The 22,601-nt window shown below is 40.9% G+C and overlaps 1 protein-coding gene across 3 annotated transcripts in view; it reads right to left on the bottom strand.

Moving 5' to 3' along the window:
• The window catches only part of GPATCH2 (G-patch domain containing 2), a 145,665-nt gene that overhangs the window by 102,722 nt on the left and 20,342 nt on the right, over positions 1-22,601 (bottom strand). For 2 of the 3 annotated variants that reach the window (XM_084828785.1, XM_084828787.1), the window contains exons 4-5: positions 19,191-19,373; positions 16,873-16,952 (exon numbers count right to left, since the gene is read on the bottom strand). In XM_084828785.1, the coding sequence (XP_084684911.1) occupies positions 16,873-16,952; positions 19,191-19,373 (263 nt within the window). The remainder of the gene's footprint in view (positions 1-16,872; positions 16,953-19,190; positions 19,374-22,601) is intronic. The other variant, XM_084828786.1, reaches the window with a different exon arrangement.

Below are 22,601 nucleotides of genomic sequence, written 5' to 3'. Positions count from 1 at the left end.
TATCTTGTCCTGGCTCTAGTTGTCTCATTAGTTGGGATTTGCTAAAAAAGCAGCATAGTCACAGCTTCCCCTGTGACCAAGGAAGTCTTCACCACAGTATCACACATACAGGTAGCTTGGTCTTTTCTGGATTCTTTTTGAACTTGGCTTACAGCAACGTATTATTTAAGGGTAGAAACTGCCAACGTCAAATGAAATGGAGCAGTGACCAGAATTGAGAGCCAGTGTGGTGTAGTGGCTTCAGTGTTGGACTTGGAGCCAGGAGATCTGGGTTCTAGTCCCCACTTGGCCATAGATGCTCACTGGGTGACTTTGGGCCAGTCACAGACTCTCAGCCCAACCTATTTATTTATTTATTTATTTATTAAATTTATTAATTGCCCATCTGGCTGGTCACCCAGCCACTCTGGGCGATGTACAGCATTTAATAAAACAGTTTAAAACAATAAAATTCTACAATAAAAACGTTTTCTAAAATACCCTAACTCACCCCAAATGCCTGCCTGAACAGCCACGTTTTTAATGCACGGCGGAAGCTCATTAAAGAGCCTACCTCACAGGGTTGTTGTTGTGAGGCTAAAATGGAGAGGAGGAGGATTATTTATGCGGCCATGGGTTCCTTAAGGAGGAAAAAAGGCAGGATATAAATATAATACATACATAAATTGTCACCAACATACTGAAGATTAGTATGATCTCACCTAACGGCCTTTTTTTCCACATTGAGTGAGGAGGGAAGAACATGAACTGTCACAAGGAACAGTCCCAAGATGACTGGAAATCATACACCATCATACACCTCTGTACCAGGAACAAGTACAACCATCCAAGAGTAGTCTGATGAACATGTGCCAGCTGGTGAGTACTGCAAAGTCTGTACTACAAAGCAACCATTTAATATGTCCTTTAAATAGTCTGACGTTTTAAAATATTCAGGTAAAACTAAGGATAATAAGCCTACACAGAACACTGGATCCTCACCTTTCTCAACAAGAAAAAGATCAGATAATCCAAACAAGACACACATAATTTCCTGAAAATTAGTTATGTAAAAGACCTCTGTGCTAAAGAGGGGTGTGCGTGTGTGTGTGCGTGCACGCGTGTGTGCGTAAAAGGCTTTAAAGAAATCAGCTCCAAGTGAATCTGTGCCAGGCATTTTGCCAAGAGACAGACCATTAAAGGCTTCAATGATCTCTTCCTCAGAGATGGACCTGCCAAGACAAATCCTCTCAGATATACTAGGGAGGTTAAGTGAGTTCATAAAGTCCCTCCTCTCCCAAGCTGTGGGTACTCTAGCAGTTTTAGCATTTTGTTAGAGAAATAAATGGATGCTTTAGGAGTTTATCTTTAATTAGGCTGGTGCCAACAGAGTTTCTCTGAGCTGGTGCTGTGCTTGGGCTTTTGTCTGACTTGATTAACTTGGCAAAACCGTGAACTGGTTCTGTCACTCTACTGAAGTAATCTGTTTTATGAAAGTCAAGGCCATCTGACACCTTCGGGCTACATGCACAATGACAGAAGAGTTGACCACTTCCAGTTCCTCCAGCAAGGCATAGTAAAATAAAGCACAGATGTACTTCATCCTCAACTATTTTTTAAAAAAATTCTCCAGGGATCTGAGGTGCTTCTTTACCTATTTATTTTAGAGAATCAAATATTCTTTCCAAGTGGCTTACATTTTTTCTGCAAAAGAAAAAAGTGTGGGGAGATGACCCACATAATTCTACCCAATATTTTCATTGGAACAGTAGCTATATTTAGTGTTTATATAGTTCTGTTTTAGTGTTCAAAGAACTTCACATATAGTACCTTAGTACTCTATACAGCAGCCCTATGAAGTAGCACAGCATTATTGTCCCCACATTGCAGATGGGAAGCTGAAGTTGAGAGAACAGTGATTTGTCTAAAGTCAGCTAATGCCTTCATGGCTGAGACGAAGTTTAAACTGGGGACTTACAGGCCCACAGCTGACACTGGCCTACAGTACTATATCAGCTAATAGAAGAAAAAAACATAGAATATCTACAGCTTTGTATGAGCTGTCCTGGATGTCATGAATCCTTCTAGGACAGAAAATACTATAATCTCAGGGAAGTACTCACAGAAAATCTTGAAGGTGTTTAAAACTTCTTTTAAACACTTAAAGGCACCAATTTTTACATTTCCATGCAATCTTCCTTGGTCTTCGCTACCTAAATTCTCTGGCCTTTACTACCTTTAGGGTGCAATCCTACGGGGATAGGTGGCCGCCTCCGAACTTGGAGGTGACCGCCTATCCAATGCAGGGCAGGAGAAGCACAGAGGGGATTGTTCCCTCTGCACTTCTCCTGCCCTGCATCTGCGGCTAGACAGCCAATTTCAGCTGTCTAGCTGCGGGAAGGTGAGCAGGGGAGGAGACTACCGGACGACACATAGGATGCATCGTACCGGCATTTCCGCCTTCTCCGCCCTGGAACGTCCCCCAGAATGCCCCGATTTGGCTGCTCTGTGCTCCTCTTCTCCACACCACCTGTGAGGCAGTGTGGAAGGGGGCAAAGGTCGGTTCTCCAGGAACCGACCTTGGAGCATAGGCTCCAAGGTTGGTTCCCGGAAAACCAGATATCCTATGGCTGTCTAGCCGCTGACTAGTGGCCATAGGATTGCTCTTCCCAGCAACTTATTCTAGCTAATAGTACTAGACATGGCAGATAAACTAACCATGCCATACTTCCACAGAAGCTCAATAAGCACTCCTTGCTGCAAGCATATACAACTGATATACCATGATTGGTACATGCTAACTCAGGAGCTGACAACCTTACCATAAAACTCTGTTTTGTTTTCCAGTGAAAATTCCTAGTTAAGGGTTGCCAACAGTACTCTGGTGTCTCAGCCTGTGATATAGAATAGCTTATGTTGAGCCACAAGTTGATACCTTATATTACATGGATCATACTTTTAATACTCTTCTTCACCTTCATTATGTGTGGTGAAGGGGGCTCATCCTGAAAGGGGTTCTGTAGAGCAGAACCTTTCCCTATGTTTCTGGTTGCATGTAAGTTTTTTTAGTACACACATAATTCTAAAATAATTAGAAAAAGAAAGCTTTTGTGGATTAAAAGATGACTGCTCTAATCTAAAAATCTCTTGGGAAACTAATACATTCCTTTTTTGTTTAGTTAATATAATTTTAGTTCAAAATTGCTTTATTAATGAGGTCTTGGCAACTCTATAATGGCATAAGACTTTCCTACAAAATCAACAATTTAAAGAGAGAAAACGGAACATATTGACACTATTTTTAGATGAACAGGTAAGACCTGTAATTAATGTCTCCTCTTTAGTGAAGAAAACAGATGTTTTCTTCACAATGTAATTAGTGAAATTAATGAATTCTAATGCTTCCATGCAAATTATTTCTTTACCTCTGAAATCAATCATCTCAACACCCAAGATGCTATCAGCTGAACAGATTCACCAATATGCAACAAATTTGACTTCATCTACTGTATTTATTATATATATTTTTTCTTCCCAGTTGTCTTGGAAGTGTTTTCTAACATTCTCCTAGTCTGTCAACATTCTGGCATCTGTGGTGTAAACAAAACATGATTAGGTCTTATTACATTTGTATAACGGATAGTAATTACACAGAGCGCCAACCACTGAATGTACAAGCTTAACAGAACTATCTTAGAACATGGTTTGATCTACCTGTAGCAGAATGTGGTGGTAGAATTCTGAGGTAGTACAATGGACTTTCCTACTTCAAATTACAATGGGAGATATCACATTTTTTAAAGCTGCCCTGCATAGAAAACAGAGAGAAGGTTCAGCTATAACCTCTCTGTGCTGTGCTAGTTTTCTACATGGAGAGTTTGGTATCCTCCCCATTTTTTACATGAGGTAGCTTAAAAAAAAAAAGTATGCCCACCAGCAGACTGAAGTGGCATGGTCTACTCTGCCACCTTGGGCTTCAATCTGTTATACACAGCGAGAGATCTGATGTGCCAATGTATTCAAAGAGTTAAAGAGCTGGCTGACACTCCGAACAAGAGACTTCAAGTCTATGCTCCACTTCAGACTGAAGGTGGGGAAAGCTCATCTTTACATGCAAAGCAAAAAGAGAGAGACGCCAGAATACAAAGAGAGGACTGAACTCTAAATGTGCCAGTTTCTTATTTGTAGGGCATTTCCCACCTGAGATGTAATAGTCACTCTACTACTTTGTTCTCCTGAATCTATAGACCGAGCCACAGACTTGTTAGATGGCTATGTCCAAGTCACCATATCCCAAACTTGCATCTCTATCAAGAAACAATGATACCAGAGTTCTTTTGAGGACTAAAAACAGCGCGTTGCAAAAATTAGTACCATATCAAAATAATTAATAATAGCCTATTCCCACAACACAGCACTTATTAATATGCACAAGACCTCCATTATGAACAGAGATCGCTGTGTGCTGGTCATTGGTTTCCTGTTTGGTTTAATTGGGGAAGTAGATTTATATATGTATTGCTCTGTGTATACAGGTCAGCACCGTGTAATGAAATTTATCGCAATTTCTACAAGTCTTGGAGTTCTAATTGTCACAGCATGAACAGTGTTCTGGTTTGGAAGGAAATGTTGTTTTGCAGACAAGTTTTCCTTGTTACTTTTTTTAAACAAAAATTTTAGAATTTTCCCATCTCCCGCCTCCCTAGTATTTTATCAGATGACAGAAAAAAAGATGATATGAGCAATGAAAGGATTAGTTACTGGAAGATTCAATCTTTTTATACAAACCAACATTTTACGTTACAAACCAAACACATTCAAACACTTTTCTATTTGAAATACAGAAAATGTATTGCTGGAAATAATACTGGAAATAGCCAACACCTTGGAAAATTAAGTATGAATAAAAAAAGGCAGAAAATGACAATGGAAAAATGTATCTAAGCGCACGCAGTGTTCATCTGTGGCACTATTATTGTGACCCTGTTATAAAAGATGCTTATCTCACTGCAAGGATACAAATGTGATGAAAAAATTTTCTCATTCATATTCAGTTAACTAAAGCACCCCCAGCTTTTCATCTGGTTTAATTCTTTCATTTGTCTTACGCAATCAAGACCTGTGGACAAAACGTCTCCCAATAATCTTAGAACCAGTTGCTTCACTATATGGCCCTTTTTCAGTAAGTTACAATGAAAAGTCTTTTAATCGACTTATGATCAAAATGTACTGGATTGAATCAAAGTTCAAGGGTATTAAAATGTGTAAAGGACACAAAAAAGGAAAATGGTTGGGTTATAGATTTTAACTTCTTAACTAGAAAATTGACTCAAAATAGTTTTTCTAATTTACAATGAATCAAAAGAAAAAAACATTAGACCATAGCAAAAGTGGCACAAATGTATCAAGCAGCAAATGAATAAACATTTGAGAAGATTTATTATTAGAAATTGCAATAAATTTTCAAAAGATGAATTGATTTTAGTTAAAAGGTATAACTGACAATTTATTGGGCGGGAAGATGCATTATTTTCCAATTGTTATCCACCTACAGTAAAACTGATTTGTGTCCTATTGTATTTTATGGAAAAGGAGAGAGCAACTTTCAGTGATTTAGATTAAATGTATTAATCATAACCAGACACTGTGAACTATATATCTACTATTAAAGAAGATTTTTGACATTTAATTCTGTAGCAATATTTTGACTCTGTACCTCTCTTCCTAAATCTAATTCCTGCTACAGTTGGCAGATTTCTTCCTCTAAATTTTATGAGACTTAAAGTAGCATTTTAACCATCCATGCGGTAAATAATGCAGGATTAGAAATATTTAGTGTTTTGTTTCCCTTTGAAGAGTACAAATCCATCAAACCCAAAAGGAGTTTCTTTTAAAAAAGAAAACTACCGTTTTAGCAATAGCCAACATCAGGTACAGTAAAATCTATTAAAAAAAGAACGCACAGGTCAAATATAGAAGTTTAAAACTAAATTATACTGGTATCTATGAACTGGAAGCCACATGAATAGACCAGAAATGTAAAAACATTCCTAATACAGATTAAAATTAATGTATTACACATTTAAAAACTTGGAGCAGACACAATCAGGAAACATTAATAAGGTACACATTCTGAACCATCTGTGCATGGAGCATCCTGCTAGATGTATTCTACATGTAAAAAATAGTTGAGTGGGGTGAAAAGCTCCATATCGAGCATTCATAGAGACACATATGATAATTCTTACTGGAATGGATTCATGTATAATCACAACCATTTTATTAATTTTTTTGGGAGTTATTTAGCCCTTGCTGCCAACAAGTTATTGGAGCAATTAGAGATAACTGATTATTTTATTGTTTTCTATTCAGGAAGTAAACACAGCAGCATGTGCACAGCAGAATGTCTGCAAGCAAAGGCTGTGGATCAAGCCCTGACTTCCCTCCTTCAAAGGTTTTTTCACTTTTTCTTTGGTTGAATGTGGTGTTTTTGAAACAGAAACTCAAACTTACATTAAAGGTCCTTCCTAATGTAAACAGTGTTCATCAACACTGGCCTTGACACAAATATTAGCTACAGTGGCAGTTGTAGTTACCACTACCACTTTCTGGAAGAGATCGTACAGGCCTGGAATTTCTGACTACATTCCTGAGGAATAGCAGATCTTCTGTTAAACCTGATTTTCTGCTGTGAATCTTTACTTTCCCTGTGATACATTTCTTCACTGCAAATGTTGCTAGAAAACAACAACATAATGTACTTTTTGGATGTTTACCGTGCTTCATGTAATGCTCAAGATCTTGCAAGGTAGACTCCAGCAATTCATGGAACGAGAATTACCAGATGTACAAGCTGGGTTTTGAAAAGGCAGAGGAGCTAGAGACCAAATTGCCAATATCCGCTGGATAATGGAGAAAGCCAGGGAGTTTCAGAAAAACATCTATTTCTGTTTTATTGACTATTCTAACGCCTTTGACTGTGTGGATCATCACAAATTGTGGCAAGTTCTTGGTGGTATGGGGATTTCAAGTCATCTTGTCGGCCTCCTGAGGAATCTGTATAACGACCAAGTAGCAACGGTAAGAACAGACCACGGAACAACGGACTGGTTTAAGACTGGGAAAGGAGTACGGCAGGGTTGTATACTCTCACCCTACCTATTCAACCTGTACACAGAACACATCATGCGACGTGCTGGGCTTGATGAAGCCAAGGCTGGAGTTAAAATTGCTGGAAGAAACATTAACCATCTCAGATATGCAGATGATACCACTTTGATGGCTGAAAGCGAGGAGGAGCTGAGGAACCTCATGACAAAGGTGAAAGAAGAAAGTGCAAAAGCTGGGTTGCAGCTAAACCTTAAAAAACCCAAGATTATGGCAACCAGCTTGATTGAAAACTGGAAATAGAGGGAGAAAACGTGGAGGCAGTGACAGACTTTGTCTTTCTAGGTGCAAAGATTACTGCAGATGCTGACTGCAGCCAGGAAATCAGAAGACGTTTACTTCTTGGGAGGAGAACAATGACAAATCTTGATAAAATAGTTAAGAGCAGAGACATCACGCTGACAACAAAGGTCCGCATAGTTAAAGCAATGGTATTCCCCGTAGTAACCTATGGATGCGAGAGCTGGACCATAGAGATGTCAGAGAATTCCGCCACGGATCTCGGTGAGGCCGAATGCCAGTGCATTCGGCCCCCCGAACTCCGTGGCGGAATGGCCTGTCACCCCACCGCCACCCCGTGGATCCCCCCCGGGACGAGACTTACCTGGGGTGGATGTTCCGGGCAGCGGCGGCTCCGGCAGCGGCTTCAGCGGCTGCGGCAGCTGGTCTTCCCACTGGCTGCCACCGCCGCCGCCATTTGCAGTCTTGTCGGTTTTTTTTTTTTTATAAGACATGATAGGCAATGTAAAGATTTACGTAGCCTATCATGGCTGGGTAAAAAAACAACAACAACCGCGTATGCAAATGGCGGCGGCTATGGCCGCCGCCATTTGCGTTCCTTATTTTTGGCCATCTTAGTCTACGTAAATATTTACGTAGATTATGACGGCAAAAATAAAGGGGAACGCAAATAGCGTAGCGGCGCTATTTGCGTCCCTGTTTGATTCGCCGTTTTAGCCTACGTAAATATTTACGTAGGTTAAAACGGTGAATCAAAAAGGGACGCAAATAGCGCCCGCTATGCTATTTGCGTTCCCCTTTATTTTCGCCGTCATAGTCTACATAAATATTTACGTAGATTAAGACGGCCAAAAACAAGGAACGCAAATGGCGGCAGCCATAGCCGCCGCCATTTGTGTACGCAGTTTTTTGGTTTTTTTGTGTTACCCAGAGCCCTCCGCGGCCGGAAATCTGGCTGCAGACAGCTCTGGCCTGGGCCTGGCCGGCTGCTCCGTGGAGCTGCCACGGAGCACAGCTGGCCATGGAGGATTCTGGGGGGGAGGAATGGATCGCCTCTCCCCCCGGTCGAGGATTCCGGGGGGAGGGACAGAACGCCTCCCCCCCCCACCATCAATATCATCCGCGGAAAGTTAAGTGACTTTCATACATCCCTACTGGACCATAAGGAAGGCTGAGTGAAGAAAGATAGATGCTTTTGAACTGTGGTGCCGGAGGAAAATTCTGAGAGTGCCTTGGACTGCAAGAAGATCAAACTAGTCCATACTCCAGGAAAGGAAGCCAGACTGCTCGGTTGAGGGAAGGATATTAAAGGCAAAACTGAAGTACTTTGGCCACATAATGAGAAGACAGGATACCCTGGAGAAGATGCTGATGCTAGGGAAAGTAGAAGGCAAAAGGAAGGGCAAGATGGATGGATGATATTCTGTAGGTGACAGACACGACCTTGGGGGAGCTGGGGGTGGCGACGGCCGACAGGAAGCTCTGGCGTGGGCTGGTCCATGAAGTCACGAAGAGTCGGAAGCGACTGACTGAATAAACAACAACAAACCGTGTTTCACATACATTATCCAAGTAATCCTTACAACAGGGCTGTTGAACCTCTTTCAGCAGGAGTGTCAAATTTCATTTCAGAGAATCTCTCAGGGGCTGCATTCCAGTGGCGAGCAGGGTTGAAGCGAAATGGGGTAGGTCCAAAAATACCAGCATATTTTAGCTTAAAACTCTTACTGCCAGTAACTTAGGAGAGGTATTTCAACCTTTAAGTATGGGGGATGAACTTCCCCAAAGCTGGGAAACCACCAAATGATCAGTAATTGGAGAAAGCGGGCACAGCCACCTGGGGAACCCCAGAGGGCTGGATTGGGACCCCAGGAGGGCTGGATTTGGCCTCTGGACCTGAGGTTCCACACCCCTTGCCTTACAATCATCCTGCAAAATGGTTCAGAGTGATTATCTCCATATTGCAGATGAAGGACTGAAGGTGAGAAATAGGAGCTTGCAATAACGCTACCTAGTGAATTCATGCCAGAACTGAACAAGGGACTTTCTTGTCCACATTTTTCACAGACTCTTAGCAAGTATACTATACCAGTTCTCATAACGTATTTTAAAATACTCTTATAGGCCTCTTCCAACCCTACTGTTCTATGATTCTATTAGAAGTGTTACACTAGCAGATGAAAATAGCTGTACCAACACTGCAGTCCACCACTGATAAGTGAATGCTATCACAGAAAGGTCAATGTGCTAGATGCACGTACATTACCCACCAATTCATTAAGGAAAAGAAAATTTCTATCATTTAGCAAATCCGTTACCATCTACCCTGTGGAAAGCAACAGGAGAGTGACAGCAGTAGGCAAAGACGACTTCAGAACCTGCTCCAGCAGGACCATCCCTTCCTGCCCCTCCATAGAGCTAAATGGCACAAACTAATGGTTATGTTTTGATATTGTCTTATTATGACTTTAACTGTATTTTGATTCTACTTGTAACCCCCCTTGGAAGAATTTGTGACGTTAAAGGCTGGATAAAAATAATACATCTAGGAAAGAGAAGAGCCAAAGTTGTCTTGATGCCAGAACCAAACCCGATATCACTTTTCATGGCATTCCTCAACTGACAGAAGTGGCTCTTCAGGATACCCAAGTGAGTATAGGAGAAGAAGGTGGGATAGCCTACTGTGCAAACAGAACTCCACTTGCAGTTCTCTGGATTCCATCCATCATTTTCTTCAACATTTGAAAAATTATCAGCCATACTTCCTATTTGAGATTATGAGGGTATCTGGGCAGAGAGAGCTAGATTTGGTGGTACCATCAATCTTTATCAATGAGAGGGGAGCTTGATATCTTTGAGTTTCTTCTTATGAAGCTGTGGAGAACCGATCAGTGAGTCAACTGGCACTGAATTCTTCTTCAGATCACGCCACTGGAAGGCCTGTCTACTGAGGACATGTTTATTACGTAGAGCAGAGGAGGGCAATATGTCTACTATGGCCAGCACACAGCCTGAGGCCAACACGCAGCCCGCACCAACACTCATGGCCTCCTGCCACTCACCAGTGTCCCTCCCCCCCATATTAAAAAGAACTCCCTGGGAAAAAATGGCTTCTGGAGTGGCTAAAAAACAACCAAATGGCAAAATTTAGCTTGGAAACAAGCGAAATGTAACCACTGTAGTGCTACAGACCACCAGTGATTTCGGATTTTGTATTCAGGCACCACACAGGTTGTAGCCTGTGCCAACATTTGAAAATGTCCCCCAAATCCCTGGAAGTTACCCACCTCTGATGTAGAGGCTACTAAGTGGAAAAGATTTAGAACAGCCTTTCAAGAGACTATACCTGGCTCCTTTACGAAGTGCTTTTAGGAGGCTGGTGAAGACCATAACATTCAAGCAGACTTTCTGCAGAACTCTGAGGCTGTAATCATATATCCACTTCTCTGGGAGTAAATCCCATTGACCTCAATGGTATCTACTTCTGAGGATTGCCCTATAATTTAATGTTTTCTGCTGCTACTTTAATTCACTCTGAATTGTTTTTGTTTTATGCTTTTAGGTTTTATTATGGTTTTATCATATCGTTATTTTTGTAAGCTACTTGGTATACATTTGTTTTTAAAAGGAGGAAGAGTAGAGTAGAGTAGAATAGAATAGAATAAGAAATAAGAAGTTTTATATCTAATAGCTTTGTTACAATTACTGAACTGTCATCATCCAACCCCTTCATGGATCACTGCCTTGTTGTGGTGAAGGGGCTTGCGTAACTCAGTGAAGCCATAAGCTATGCTGTGCAGGGCCACCCAAAACGGACAGGTCATGGTGGAGAGTTCTGACAAAATGTGGTCCACTGGAGAAGGAAATGGCAACCCACTCCAGTATTCTTGCCAAGAAAACCCCATGGAACGTATCACAAGGCTAAAAGATATGACACCGGAAGATGAGCCCCTCAGGTCGGAAGGTGTCCAATATGCTACTGGGGAAGAGCAGAGGGAATTTCCAAGTAGCGCCAGAAAGAGTGAAGCGGCTGGGCCAAAGCCGAAAGGACACTCAGCTGTGGATGTGTCTGGTGGTGAAAAGAAAATCCGATGTTGTAAAGAACAATATTGTTTAGGAACCTGGAATGTCAGATCAATGAATCAAGGTAAGCTGGAGGTGGTCAAACATGAGATGGAAAGATTGAACATCGACATCTTGGGAATCAGAGAATTAAAATGGACAAGCATGGGCGAATTTAATTCAGGTGACCATTATATCTACTACTGTGGGCAAGAATTCCGTAGAAGAAATGGAGTAGCACTCATAGCCAACAAAAGGGTGGGAAAAGCAGTATTGGGGTACAATCTCAAAAACGATAGAATGATCTCAGTACGAATCCAAGGCAAACCATTCAACATCACAGTAATTCAAGTCTATGCCCCAACCACTGAGGCCAAAGAAGCTGACGTTAATCGGTTCTGTGAAGTCCTACAACACCTTCTAGAACTAACATCAAAAAAAGATGTCCTATTCATCATAGGGGATTGGAATGCTAAAGTTGGAAGTCAAGGAATCACCGGGATAACAGGCAAGCATGGCCTTGGTGTACAAAATGAAGCAGGACAAAGGCTAATAGAGTTTTGCCAAGAGAACACGCTGATCATAGCAAACACACTTTTCCAGCAGCACAAGAGGCAACTCTACACATGGACATCATCAGATGGTCAATACCAAAATCAGATTGATTATGTACTTTGCAGCCAAAGATGGAGATGCCCTATACAGTCAGTAAAAACAAGACCCGGAGCTGACTGTGGCTCAGATCATGAGCTGCTTCTTGCAAAATTTCGGCTTAAATTGAAGAACGTAGGGAAAACCACTAAACCATTCGGGTATGACCTAAATCATATCCCTTATGAATATACAGTGGAGGTGAGGAATAGATTTCAGGGATTAGACTTGATAGACAGTGCCTCAGGAACTATGGACGGAGGTCTGTTACATTGTTCAGGAGGTAGCAACTCAATCCATCCCAAAGAAAAAGAAATGCAAGAAAGCAAAGTGGCTGTCTGAGGAGGCTTTACAAGTAGCTGAGGAAAGAAGGGAAGCGAAAAGCAAGGGAGAAAGGGGAAGATACATCCAACTGAATGCAGAGTTCCAGAGGATAGCAAGGAGAGACAAGAAGGCCTTCTTACATGAACAACACAAAGAAATCAAGGAAAACAATAGAATGGGAAAGACTAAAGATCTTTTCAAGAAAATCGGAGATCTCAGGGGAATGTTTTGTGCAAAGATGGGCATGATAAAGGACAAAGAAGGCAGGGACCCAACAGAAGCAGATGAGAGGTGGAAAGAATACACAGAAGAACTATACAGGAAAGATCTGAATGTCCCTGATAGCCATGATAGTGCGGTCACTGAACTTGAGCCGGACATCCTAGAGAGTGAAGTTGAGTGGGCCTTAGGAAGCATTACTAACAACAAAGCTAGCGGAGATGACAGTATTCCAGCTGAGCTATTTAAGATCCTAAAAGATGATGCTGTTAAAGTGCTGCATTCAATATGCCAACAAATTTGGAACACTCAACAATGGCCACAAGACTGGAAAAGGTCAGTTTACATTCAAATTCCAAAGAAGCGCAACGCCAAAGAGTGTTCAAACTACCGTACAATTGTGCTCATTTCACATGCCAGCAACGTTATGCTCAAAATCCTACAAGCTAGGCTTCAGCAGCATGTGAACCGAGAACTACCAGAAGTACAAGCTGGGTTTAGAAGAGGCAGAGGAAGTAGAGATCAAATCGCCAGCATTCGCTGGATCATGGAGAAAGCAAGAGAATTCCAGAAAAATGTCTCTATCTGCTTCATTGACTACGCTAAAGCCTTTGATTGTGTGAATCACAACAAACTCTGGCAAATTCTTAAAGAGATGGGAGTCCCAGACCACCTTACCTGTCTCCTGAGAAACCTGTACGAGGGCCAAGAAGCAACAGTAAGAGCCGGACATGGAACAAACGATTGGTTCAAAATTGGGAAAGGAGTACGACAAGGCTGTATATTGTTGCCCTGCGTATTTAACTTATATGCAGAGTACATCATGAGAAACGCCGGGTTGGATGAATCAGAGGTCGGAATTAAGATTGCCGCGAGAATTATCAACAACCTCAGATACACAGACGATACCACCCTAATGGCAGAAAGCGAAGAGGATCTCAAGAGCCTCTTGTTGAGGGTGAGAGTGGAGAGTGCAAAAGCTGGTTTGAAACTCAACGTTAAAAAAACTGAGATCATGGCATCTGGCCCCGTCACTTCCTGGCATATAGAAGGGGAAGAAATGGAAGCAGTGACAGATTTTACTTTCTTGGGCTCCAAGATTACCGCAGATGGTAACTGTAGCCATGAAATTAAAAGACACTTGCTCCTTGGGAGGAAAGCTATGGCACAACTAGACAGCATAGTAAGAAGCAGAGACATCACCTTGCTGACAAAGGTTCGTATAATCAGAGCTATGGTTTTCCCAGTAGTAATGTATGGCTGTGAGAGCTGGACTATAAGGAAGGCTGAGCGCCAAAGAATTGATGCTTTCGAACTGTGGTGCTGGAGAAGACTCTTACGAGTCCCCTGGACTGCAAGGAGGTCAAATCAGTCCATCCTAAAGGAAATCAACCCTGAGTGCTCATTGGAAGGACAGATACTGAAGCTGAAGCTCAAATATTTTGGCCACCTAATGTGAAGAGAAAACTCCCTGGAAAAGACCCTGATGCTGGGAAAGATTGAAGGCGAAAGGAGAAGGGGACGACAGAGGATGAGATGGCTAGACAGCATCACCAATGCAATGAATATGAACTTGAGCACACTCCGGGAGAGAGCAGAGGACAGGAAGGCCTGGCGTGCTATGGTCCATGGGGTCACGAAGAGTCGGACACGACTTAACAACTGAACAACAACAACATCATCATCCAATCCTACCATAGCCCATAAAGATTATTTGAGAATGTTTAGTAAAAGCTATCTTGGGGATTCCTATATTTAGTTCATTGTACATAGCATATTTCTGAGAAGCACAAATTTATTAAGTAATATGGATACCACAAGAATACAGAATTGCACAATCAGGTCTGTGTGTGCAATGCATACAGTTTACGACTTGGCACTGCACTCAGATGATACCTCATCAGAAAGTGTGTCCTTTCCCCCCTTCCTTCCCTTCATAGATATTGAGCCACTGTTCCTGTGTAGGCATCACAAACTCATCAGTGTTAAAAGTGAAAGAATTAGGTCATCATCCTCATTCTGTTCAATGAGTTGCATTTGCAGTATTCTTCTTAGCTCAGGAAATTAATCTTTCTAAAAGCACTTTTGCTTTCAGTGTAACAATCTAATAGCAGTAATTACTTCTTGTTCCGCATTAGCAGATGTCATAGGTATTAAATTTTTTCCTTCTTTTTGTCACTGGATTTCAGCATTTTAAAGATTGCTTTTGAAATTTCCTCACTGATAACTAATAAGCATATGTGTTCCATCTTGAGAAGCCAAATTTCCAAAGGAAATGTACTGGGTGTGACTGTAGTGGAAAAAACACTGCCAGGCTGCCTATAAAGCAGGAAATAATGCATGGTAACCAATACTGGGATACCACTGCCCAGTAATACAGATGCATGCATTTCATCTTCCCTATGAAATTGTTGTATCTGCAGCAACCCACACAACTATAATACTAAGCAAGTTTCATATACATGGGAAGCAAGAAAGAATGACCGGGTTTGGACAATAAGCTGCAGTTTGTCGTGGGTTATTTAGCGCATGAAGAGCCACAGTGCCCATGGGCATGAGGCTGAATGTCCAACTCCTGCTTGGGTATGTTGTGTCATGAGAACCCAGCAAGTGTGGGTTATGCAAGGGGTCAACAACCCTTGTGTAACCCAAGGTCTGTTCTAGGGTTATGCGTCGGTTATTTAATCCTCGCATAACCCACCCTCGCCAGGTTTGCATGACATGACAACCTCCAAGTGGGGCTGCATATTCAGAATGGCAGCTGCACACCCCCCGCACACACTGCAGTATCACTGTGGGTTAAATAACCACTGTGGGCTGTCATGTTCTGCAAACAGCCCCAGTATGTTCTTTGATTTGTTTTTCTCTACAAGCAAGCGTTTGATACAAAGAAAATTACCCAAGTAAATATTTTTCTCTATAAAATTTACAGAGAAATCATAAAAGCATGCCATCATAAAAAATGTATGTTCATAAACTGAATCAGTAATAGTAGTAGTAGTAATTTTTGACACAGTAGCTACTGTCTCCTGCAAGCATCTGGCTACACAAATATATCCAGCTTTCTGGGAATTATTTAACACTCAAAAATATTTATCTATATGGCACAATTGAAAACATCCACTTTGTATTTGTGGGCGTAAGACAAGGTTTCAACTATTGAGACATTGTGCCAGAAAACAATTCTTAATCCTTGTTATATGTATACACAGATACAGTACATCTCCATCAATTGAAACTTAATCACCTTTTTACAATTTAGAGGGGGAAGGCAGTTTTTAGCGTGGTTAAGCCATGTATCATCAATACCATGAAGTTAACCTATCAGTTGTAATAGCTTCTATAAAATACCAGAATGAGATTGCAATAAGCCTAGAAAATGGGCTACAAATCCCAGATATGCTCAAGCAAGCAGTGAACCAAAAATAAAAATAGGGAGATCTGAAACCAGCAACTAGATACCATTCATCTGAGTCATTACCCTTAAAGGCAAAGTTCACAGGCCAAGATTTTAAAGTAGATTATTCAACTCAGAACTGCTATTTCTGAACATAGAATTCCAAATTTTTCCTCAGTTACCCAAAATGGTTTCCACTGATACTTCCCCCAACACCCAATCATATTTATTAGGTAAGCAAGCCTAATCCAGGATTATCATGTTTTAGCTATTCCCTGCCGTTTCAAATTAATCTGACAGGTTAGGTATGCGTTTTCTGTTTTCAGATTGCACTGTGCCTTCTATGAAAATCAGAAGAATTCTCAGATTCCAGTACAACAGAATTATGTTACTAATAATTTTACTGCAGGAGATCAGGTTAGTCTAACTCTGCCTATGGATCTAACAGTACAGGTATAGAAGAGGAACTGTATATAGTTCTTAAAATAATTTCTACCATCACACCAAAAATGATTTTGGGGTAAAAGATACAAGGAAGCACTTCCATAATTAAAAGATAAGCACCTCACTTTACTACATAAAGCTTCTGTATACAATATTTAATGCTGTCAATTTGACCTTCAGGAAGAGCATTCATGTTGTGTTCAATGAATTGGTGCAGTTCTGAAAGGAGAGGCAACAACTATTAAAAATGTCAGAAGAACCGAGTGTCACCTCTCTGATTTGCACCCTGGAAGATAATTATTTTCACTTTTCACAAACAGTAGACACTTTAAAATGCTATAACTTAATGGGAAAACATAGTTCATTGTAAATTATGAGAGCCAGCCTACCATTGTGGTTGGATTTCCTGTAGCTTTTTTGATATTCCTTGCTGGCATTCCATGAAGGTGACTAAATCTTGTCTGGAAATCTACAAAACAGAATTACAGCTCAATTTTAACACTCACAACACTAATAGATCCTCAAGTCATTAAGGGTCAATCTAAGAAATAAAGATTCCCTCTCCTTGTTTGAAATACTTTTTATAACTCTTTGCTGGTCTTACGTTTGCTGTGCTTTATGTTGTACAAAACACTGAATAGAGTAACTGCTAGTGGGATGGAGGCCTAAAAATAATGGTAGCTTATTACTGAGGGCAAAATTCTCAAGGTCATTTCACTACAAGACTGACATATGCCAAATGCATAATATGTGATATTACTATGTGACATACTGTTGTAGGAGTGACAACTCACTGGAATTTTCAATCACGCACAACTATACTGGCATCCTACACTAGCTATGATGGCATACAGAGAAACTTACTGATGCAGATGACACAGTTACATTGTCTGAAAATAAAATGAGGCAAATCTTCCCTGCTATGTTACCTGTCAATTCTGCTCCCATGTTTACATGTCACATTGTCAGGTGTGGACCAAGATAAAGATTATTATTTCTGAAATACAATGGGACGGAGACCTCACAATGCTATCATGGCATCAGAGCCAATCCAGCATTGATAGTTTGATGACTATACAAACAGAAGGGGACATCCTAATTCTTAAATGCAGCCACATTCCGCTATAAATCAATGGAGGTGAATAACTAACTAGACCAGATTCTCAACTAGTCAAATGCCACTCTTAAGGAAAACTTACAAAAGGAAAAAGATAGAAAAATAATACTTTTTAGTGGTATTGGAATTTCTGAGAGAAAGAAGCAGCATTTTGTTTTCTTGCTTTTTAAAGGGTTCAAAGTGAAGATGCTGGATGAGCACCAGTCTTTGCTGAAATATATAATTAAAAATAATTTTAAAGACAGTTCCAAAACTGCTTTGGGTATAGGGCAGGATGAAACAGCAGTATCCAACAGATGCCTGCAACGGCCACTCCAAAATATAAAGTAATCATGCTGTTGACTGGGTAGCTGGGAGATAATTTTGGCTTTTCTCAGTTACTGCTTAAAATGCTATTGAAACCTGAAAAACTACTTTTCACCTGAGACCATGAGGGGACAGCAAAAAAAAAAGAAAAGAGAAAGAACATGAGCTATAAAAAGAGTAAGAAGAGGTGTGCTGGATCAGACCAAAGACATGTATAGTCCAGCATGCTTTTCCTAAGCAAACCAGATGACTGTGGTAAGTCCGCAAGCAGGGTATGAGTGCAAGAGCATGCTCCCACTCATACTGCCAAGCAACCGGTATTAAGAAGCATCCTGCCTCTGATAATGGAGGTAAAATACAGCCATCATGACTAGCAGCCACTGATAGCCTTATCCACTATGATGACTACTGTTTAAAAATACCAGCTACAACTTTCTGAAAAGGTAGCATTTTTACATAAATGTTGGCTATCATAAATAATTTTATGATAGCCAAAATGCCTTTAACACGATGTATTTTTGAGTTATCTTGAGAGCTACAGAGAAACAACTCAGTAAAGCTTAAAAGACAGATATCCATTACTGGGCTTGCTTCTTAAATATGAAACCTAAAGAATAAACATCAGTGCATGTGGAAACATAGTAAAGGCAAACATAACAAAAATCTGAGATCTTATGAAAGCTCCGTTAGACATTTTGGCTGCAATGATGGGGAGTGTAGCTTAGTTTACAAAAAATACCACTGAAATCTGTGGGATGTTACATAACAATGCAAAGGATTGGTTTGGTTCCAGGATCTGTCCTCTGTAGATGGAATGACTCCTTCCATCTATGGAAGGCTTCCGATCCAGCAGAGCATTTCCACTGGCAGAACAGGGGAGCTGGTGATCTTGGCCAATTTCTCCCTGCCCCTCCCCCTGCAGTTCCCTGTCCCCCATGAAAATCTGCTCTGAAGTGTTCAGGGACCATCTGGAGCAGTGTGGGAGGTGGAAATGAAGGCTGCAGGAGGAAGAGGGAATTGGCCAAGATCATTCCTCCCCACCCCCTCCAGCTGGAGTGTCCTCAGCAGAACTCTCAGCAGGGAGTGCTCCTGCTGGCAGAAGGAAACACTGGATCCAAGCTTATGATTTCATGGTATGCAGCTCTTCTAAGCTTTAGGGTGGGATAAAAAGAAGGTACAAAGGTATTTTGATCACAAACCTTGGCTTCCATTAACAATCCTATAGCACCTGCCAAGGGATAACAATCTCAAAATAAATTAGTCTGACTTTTAAAAGTTGCTGACCTCTCTTGCCTGAATGGGACATAAGAGGGAAACTGCCTGTTAAGATACTTTCAAAGACTGGATCAGGCAACTCTTTCTCTAGATCTGCCGAGTCTTCCTTTTCCCACCAGGGAATGATCCCCGTGATTCCACAGGCGCCTCCGGGTTCACTTTCATGGAACCAGTCACTCTGCTCATCATCACCTGTGATAATACATTTAAAAAAGAGAGACTGAGGCTTATTATCCAAAGAATAATCAGAATAACTTTCTCCTTTAGTGCTATGCTATAGTTGCTCCTATAGTGGAGAATGTGGCATATACTAGCACAAGAAGTATTGCCATCAATAAAAGGACATACAGTGTAATATTTTACAACCAATTTAGAATGTGAAAAATAATAAAGTAGCTAATCCTTTTCTGATAACAGCAAGGAAATCTGTTTAAGTTACTGCAGTTTTAACACTATCAAAAACAAGACTTAATCCCCTGCAGGGAATTAAAAGGTATAAAACTGTGAAACCAGTTCTTTGCAGTTGATAATGTTATATAATTAGCTTAATTTCATGATTTGTATGGTATATAAAAGAGGGAAACAATCATGAACAGATGTGACCAAATAAAATTAATCTGATTAAGTTCATTAAGAAATAAGTTTTGAAAAAGTTGTTTTTAAATGAAAGATGACAAGTACCACAGGAGTACCACAAGAGTCCAGGGATATTTTAATGGCTCCTAGAAACCAAGAATTCAAAAGTAAAACAAAATTAAGCACGTCACTAAATCGGCATCTGAAACTGTTAGATACATCGCTTTTATTTTAGTATCCAAAAGCCATGTCTCACTTTCTGTGCAGGGCCGACAGCTACAGTGGCACAAGTGGTAGACAGGGCAGTTGGTCATGGAAATGCAGCCACTTGTGGATAGCATTCCACTGCCTAGCTGATGGCAGACCTAGCTGACCCTGTTCAGTGAGGAAGGGAGCAATAGCCTGGTTAGCAAGATAAAAGGGATGCAGTCTCCTATTGTCAGGGGGCTTGGAAGTCTAATACTTCGGGTAGGGGGGCATTTGCGAGATGGGAAGGTGCATGCAAAGGGAGGCATGTAACTGCCCTGGGAGGACTGCTCCTAAAGCTCTTTTGGAGCACAGCCAAGGAAGACGAAAATGCCTCAGGTGCAGCCTGATCCTCTTCCCTTGATCTGAGGCCATGCACAAAATTTGGGGGCTGTGGCTTTTTTTTCCCTTTCTTTTAAAGGTAGTGCTTCCATTTGTTCCTAATTAAGCTTTATGCATCATATAAAGGAGATGGCACAGTAGTTAGTACATTGCTGGCACTAGATATCACGACATGGCTGAGGACCAGAACCCTACTCATGGGATGTTCCTGGTAGAGAAGGAGGGACACAAAGGCAATTTCTGCAGATTCCTACTTCCCCCTGGAGCCCCCTGTGTCCCACAAAAAGCTGCTCCAAAGAGTGAAGAGACAGCATGGGAGGTGGCAAAATGGGCTACGGTGGAAGAGAGTATTACCACCCTGACTTCCTCCAGTGGAAGCCTCCACTGGATCACAGTTCCTATTCCACCAATGTTTTTCTTTTAAAAAAAAACTTTGAGGCTTGGGTCTATGGAACTCACTGTCTTCATTTTTTTAAAGCTCCCAATTAGACCTCACTGTTAGGAGAACATAAAATCTCAGGTATACCTTGAACCAAAATCAACCCCTCTGTACCTAAGAGAAACTCAGTAGCCTAGTTCCTAGGACATACGCATGGGACTGACACCACCACTAGAAACAATCTTTCAAAATGAACAAAAATTAAGGTGTTTATTAAGGCGAATTATTTACAGAGGGGAATAAATTGTCACTCCTTGAATAGTAGGCTGAGATTGCTAAATGTTCTTAAATTAAATATGCTTGGTTACTATTCCTAAGAGATAAGAGAGTCTTCCCCAGTAAAATATACTTTCAACAGCTGTTCTTTCAGACCAGATTTCCCTAAACTCCACCCCAACCAATTCCTCACAAACAGGAACAGATGCTGTATACCAATATGCCTCCAGCTCTTCTGGTTTCTAGGATAATCCAGATGTTTCAGCTACTACTTGATGAAGTTCCTATCATGATTGCTGTATTAAATTTAAAAGTATAGCTTATTCAGACAAAAATTACAAATTTACTGATTTTACTTTAAAATGTTTTTTAATTTTAATAATTTTATGAGCAAACCAAGTAATATATAATACATTTTATGTTCCTAAAGTACAAAAGTAACTTTTGATCTGTAAAGAGAGCTAAAAAATAAGTGTTGCACATTTTTCCATTTCTCCATAAATATCCATTTTTTCTGCCCCCTCCCCAGAAAAGAATGTGGTTTTTTTCCCCATGGCTTCAACAATTCTGGAAATTTTACATCTCTATTCCAAATGGAAGGAACCCTTCTGCTTGTAGAAGGTCAAATCTGGATCCGTTCCTATGCTAAGTACTACCAACTGTAATTGGCTGATAGCATAAATTCATAATAAGTGAAAAATATTCTCCTGGTTGCTAGTTAAATAAAAAATAATAATTACCAGTGCTGAATCCACATCATAACTTTTGAATAAGTGCGGTCTGGAATACAACTACTTTTGTTTGAATTTAAATCAAAGATAATTGTTTAGGACACCAATCGAGGATGCTGGAATATACTCATGAATACTGTACTATTTAGCAGGGGTAGGGACAACCTGTGGCCCTCCAGATGTTTTGGCCTACAACTCCCAGGATCCCTCACCACTGCCTATGTTGGATAGAGCTGATGGGAGTTGCAGGGCACAAGCTGACTACCCCTGATTTAGAGCAAGACTCGTACATGCAAACAATGACAACCCCAAGTCACAATACTATTCTGAAGCAACTTGAGAGTTAAACAGTGGGATATAAGTCAGCCTAACTCAGCCTTTCCCCCGAAAGTATTTGGGGTTGCTCTGTGGAAGACACAACATTTTCCTGACTTCATTCTGGGTAACACTGCCCATGATCCTAGCGTTAACATACCGAGTTATATAACAGTAGTGTACATCCTATATACTAATAGCAAAGTCATTCTCTGAGCGCTAATCCTAATATAGCCAAAAGAGTACCATCCATGCACAATAGGGAGGTATCAGCAGGTGTGGGGAACCACAAGATTTGCAGAAATACAAAAAGAAACCCATTAGAAAAGATGACCCTGGATGGGTGGGAATCCAAAATAGCCCAATGAGGACGGAATGTGCTCAGTAGCCACAAAATGCTGAGCACCAGTTGGAAAAAAGAAAAGCACGGGTTGGAGTATGAATGGAATGGAAGAAGGTATGGTTGGCTGGTTGGAACCCTGAAAAGGAGCACTCCACATTTTATTGCAGTTCCCTCTTGTTGACTCTCTATGTGCTCTTGAAGTTCTAATGGTA

This window comes from Heloderma suspectum, chromosome 1 (genome assembly GCF_057233095.1).
Source record: "Heloderma suspectum isolate Gila_16-S chromosome 1, 16-S_ref, whole genome shotgun sequence".
NCBI lineage: Eukaryota > Metazoa > Chordata > Lepidosauria > Squamata > Helodermatidae > Heloderma > Heloderma suspectum.
This window is presented reverse-complemented; position numbering and strand designations above follow the sequence as displayed.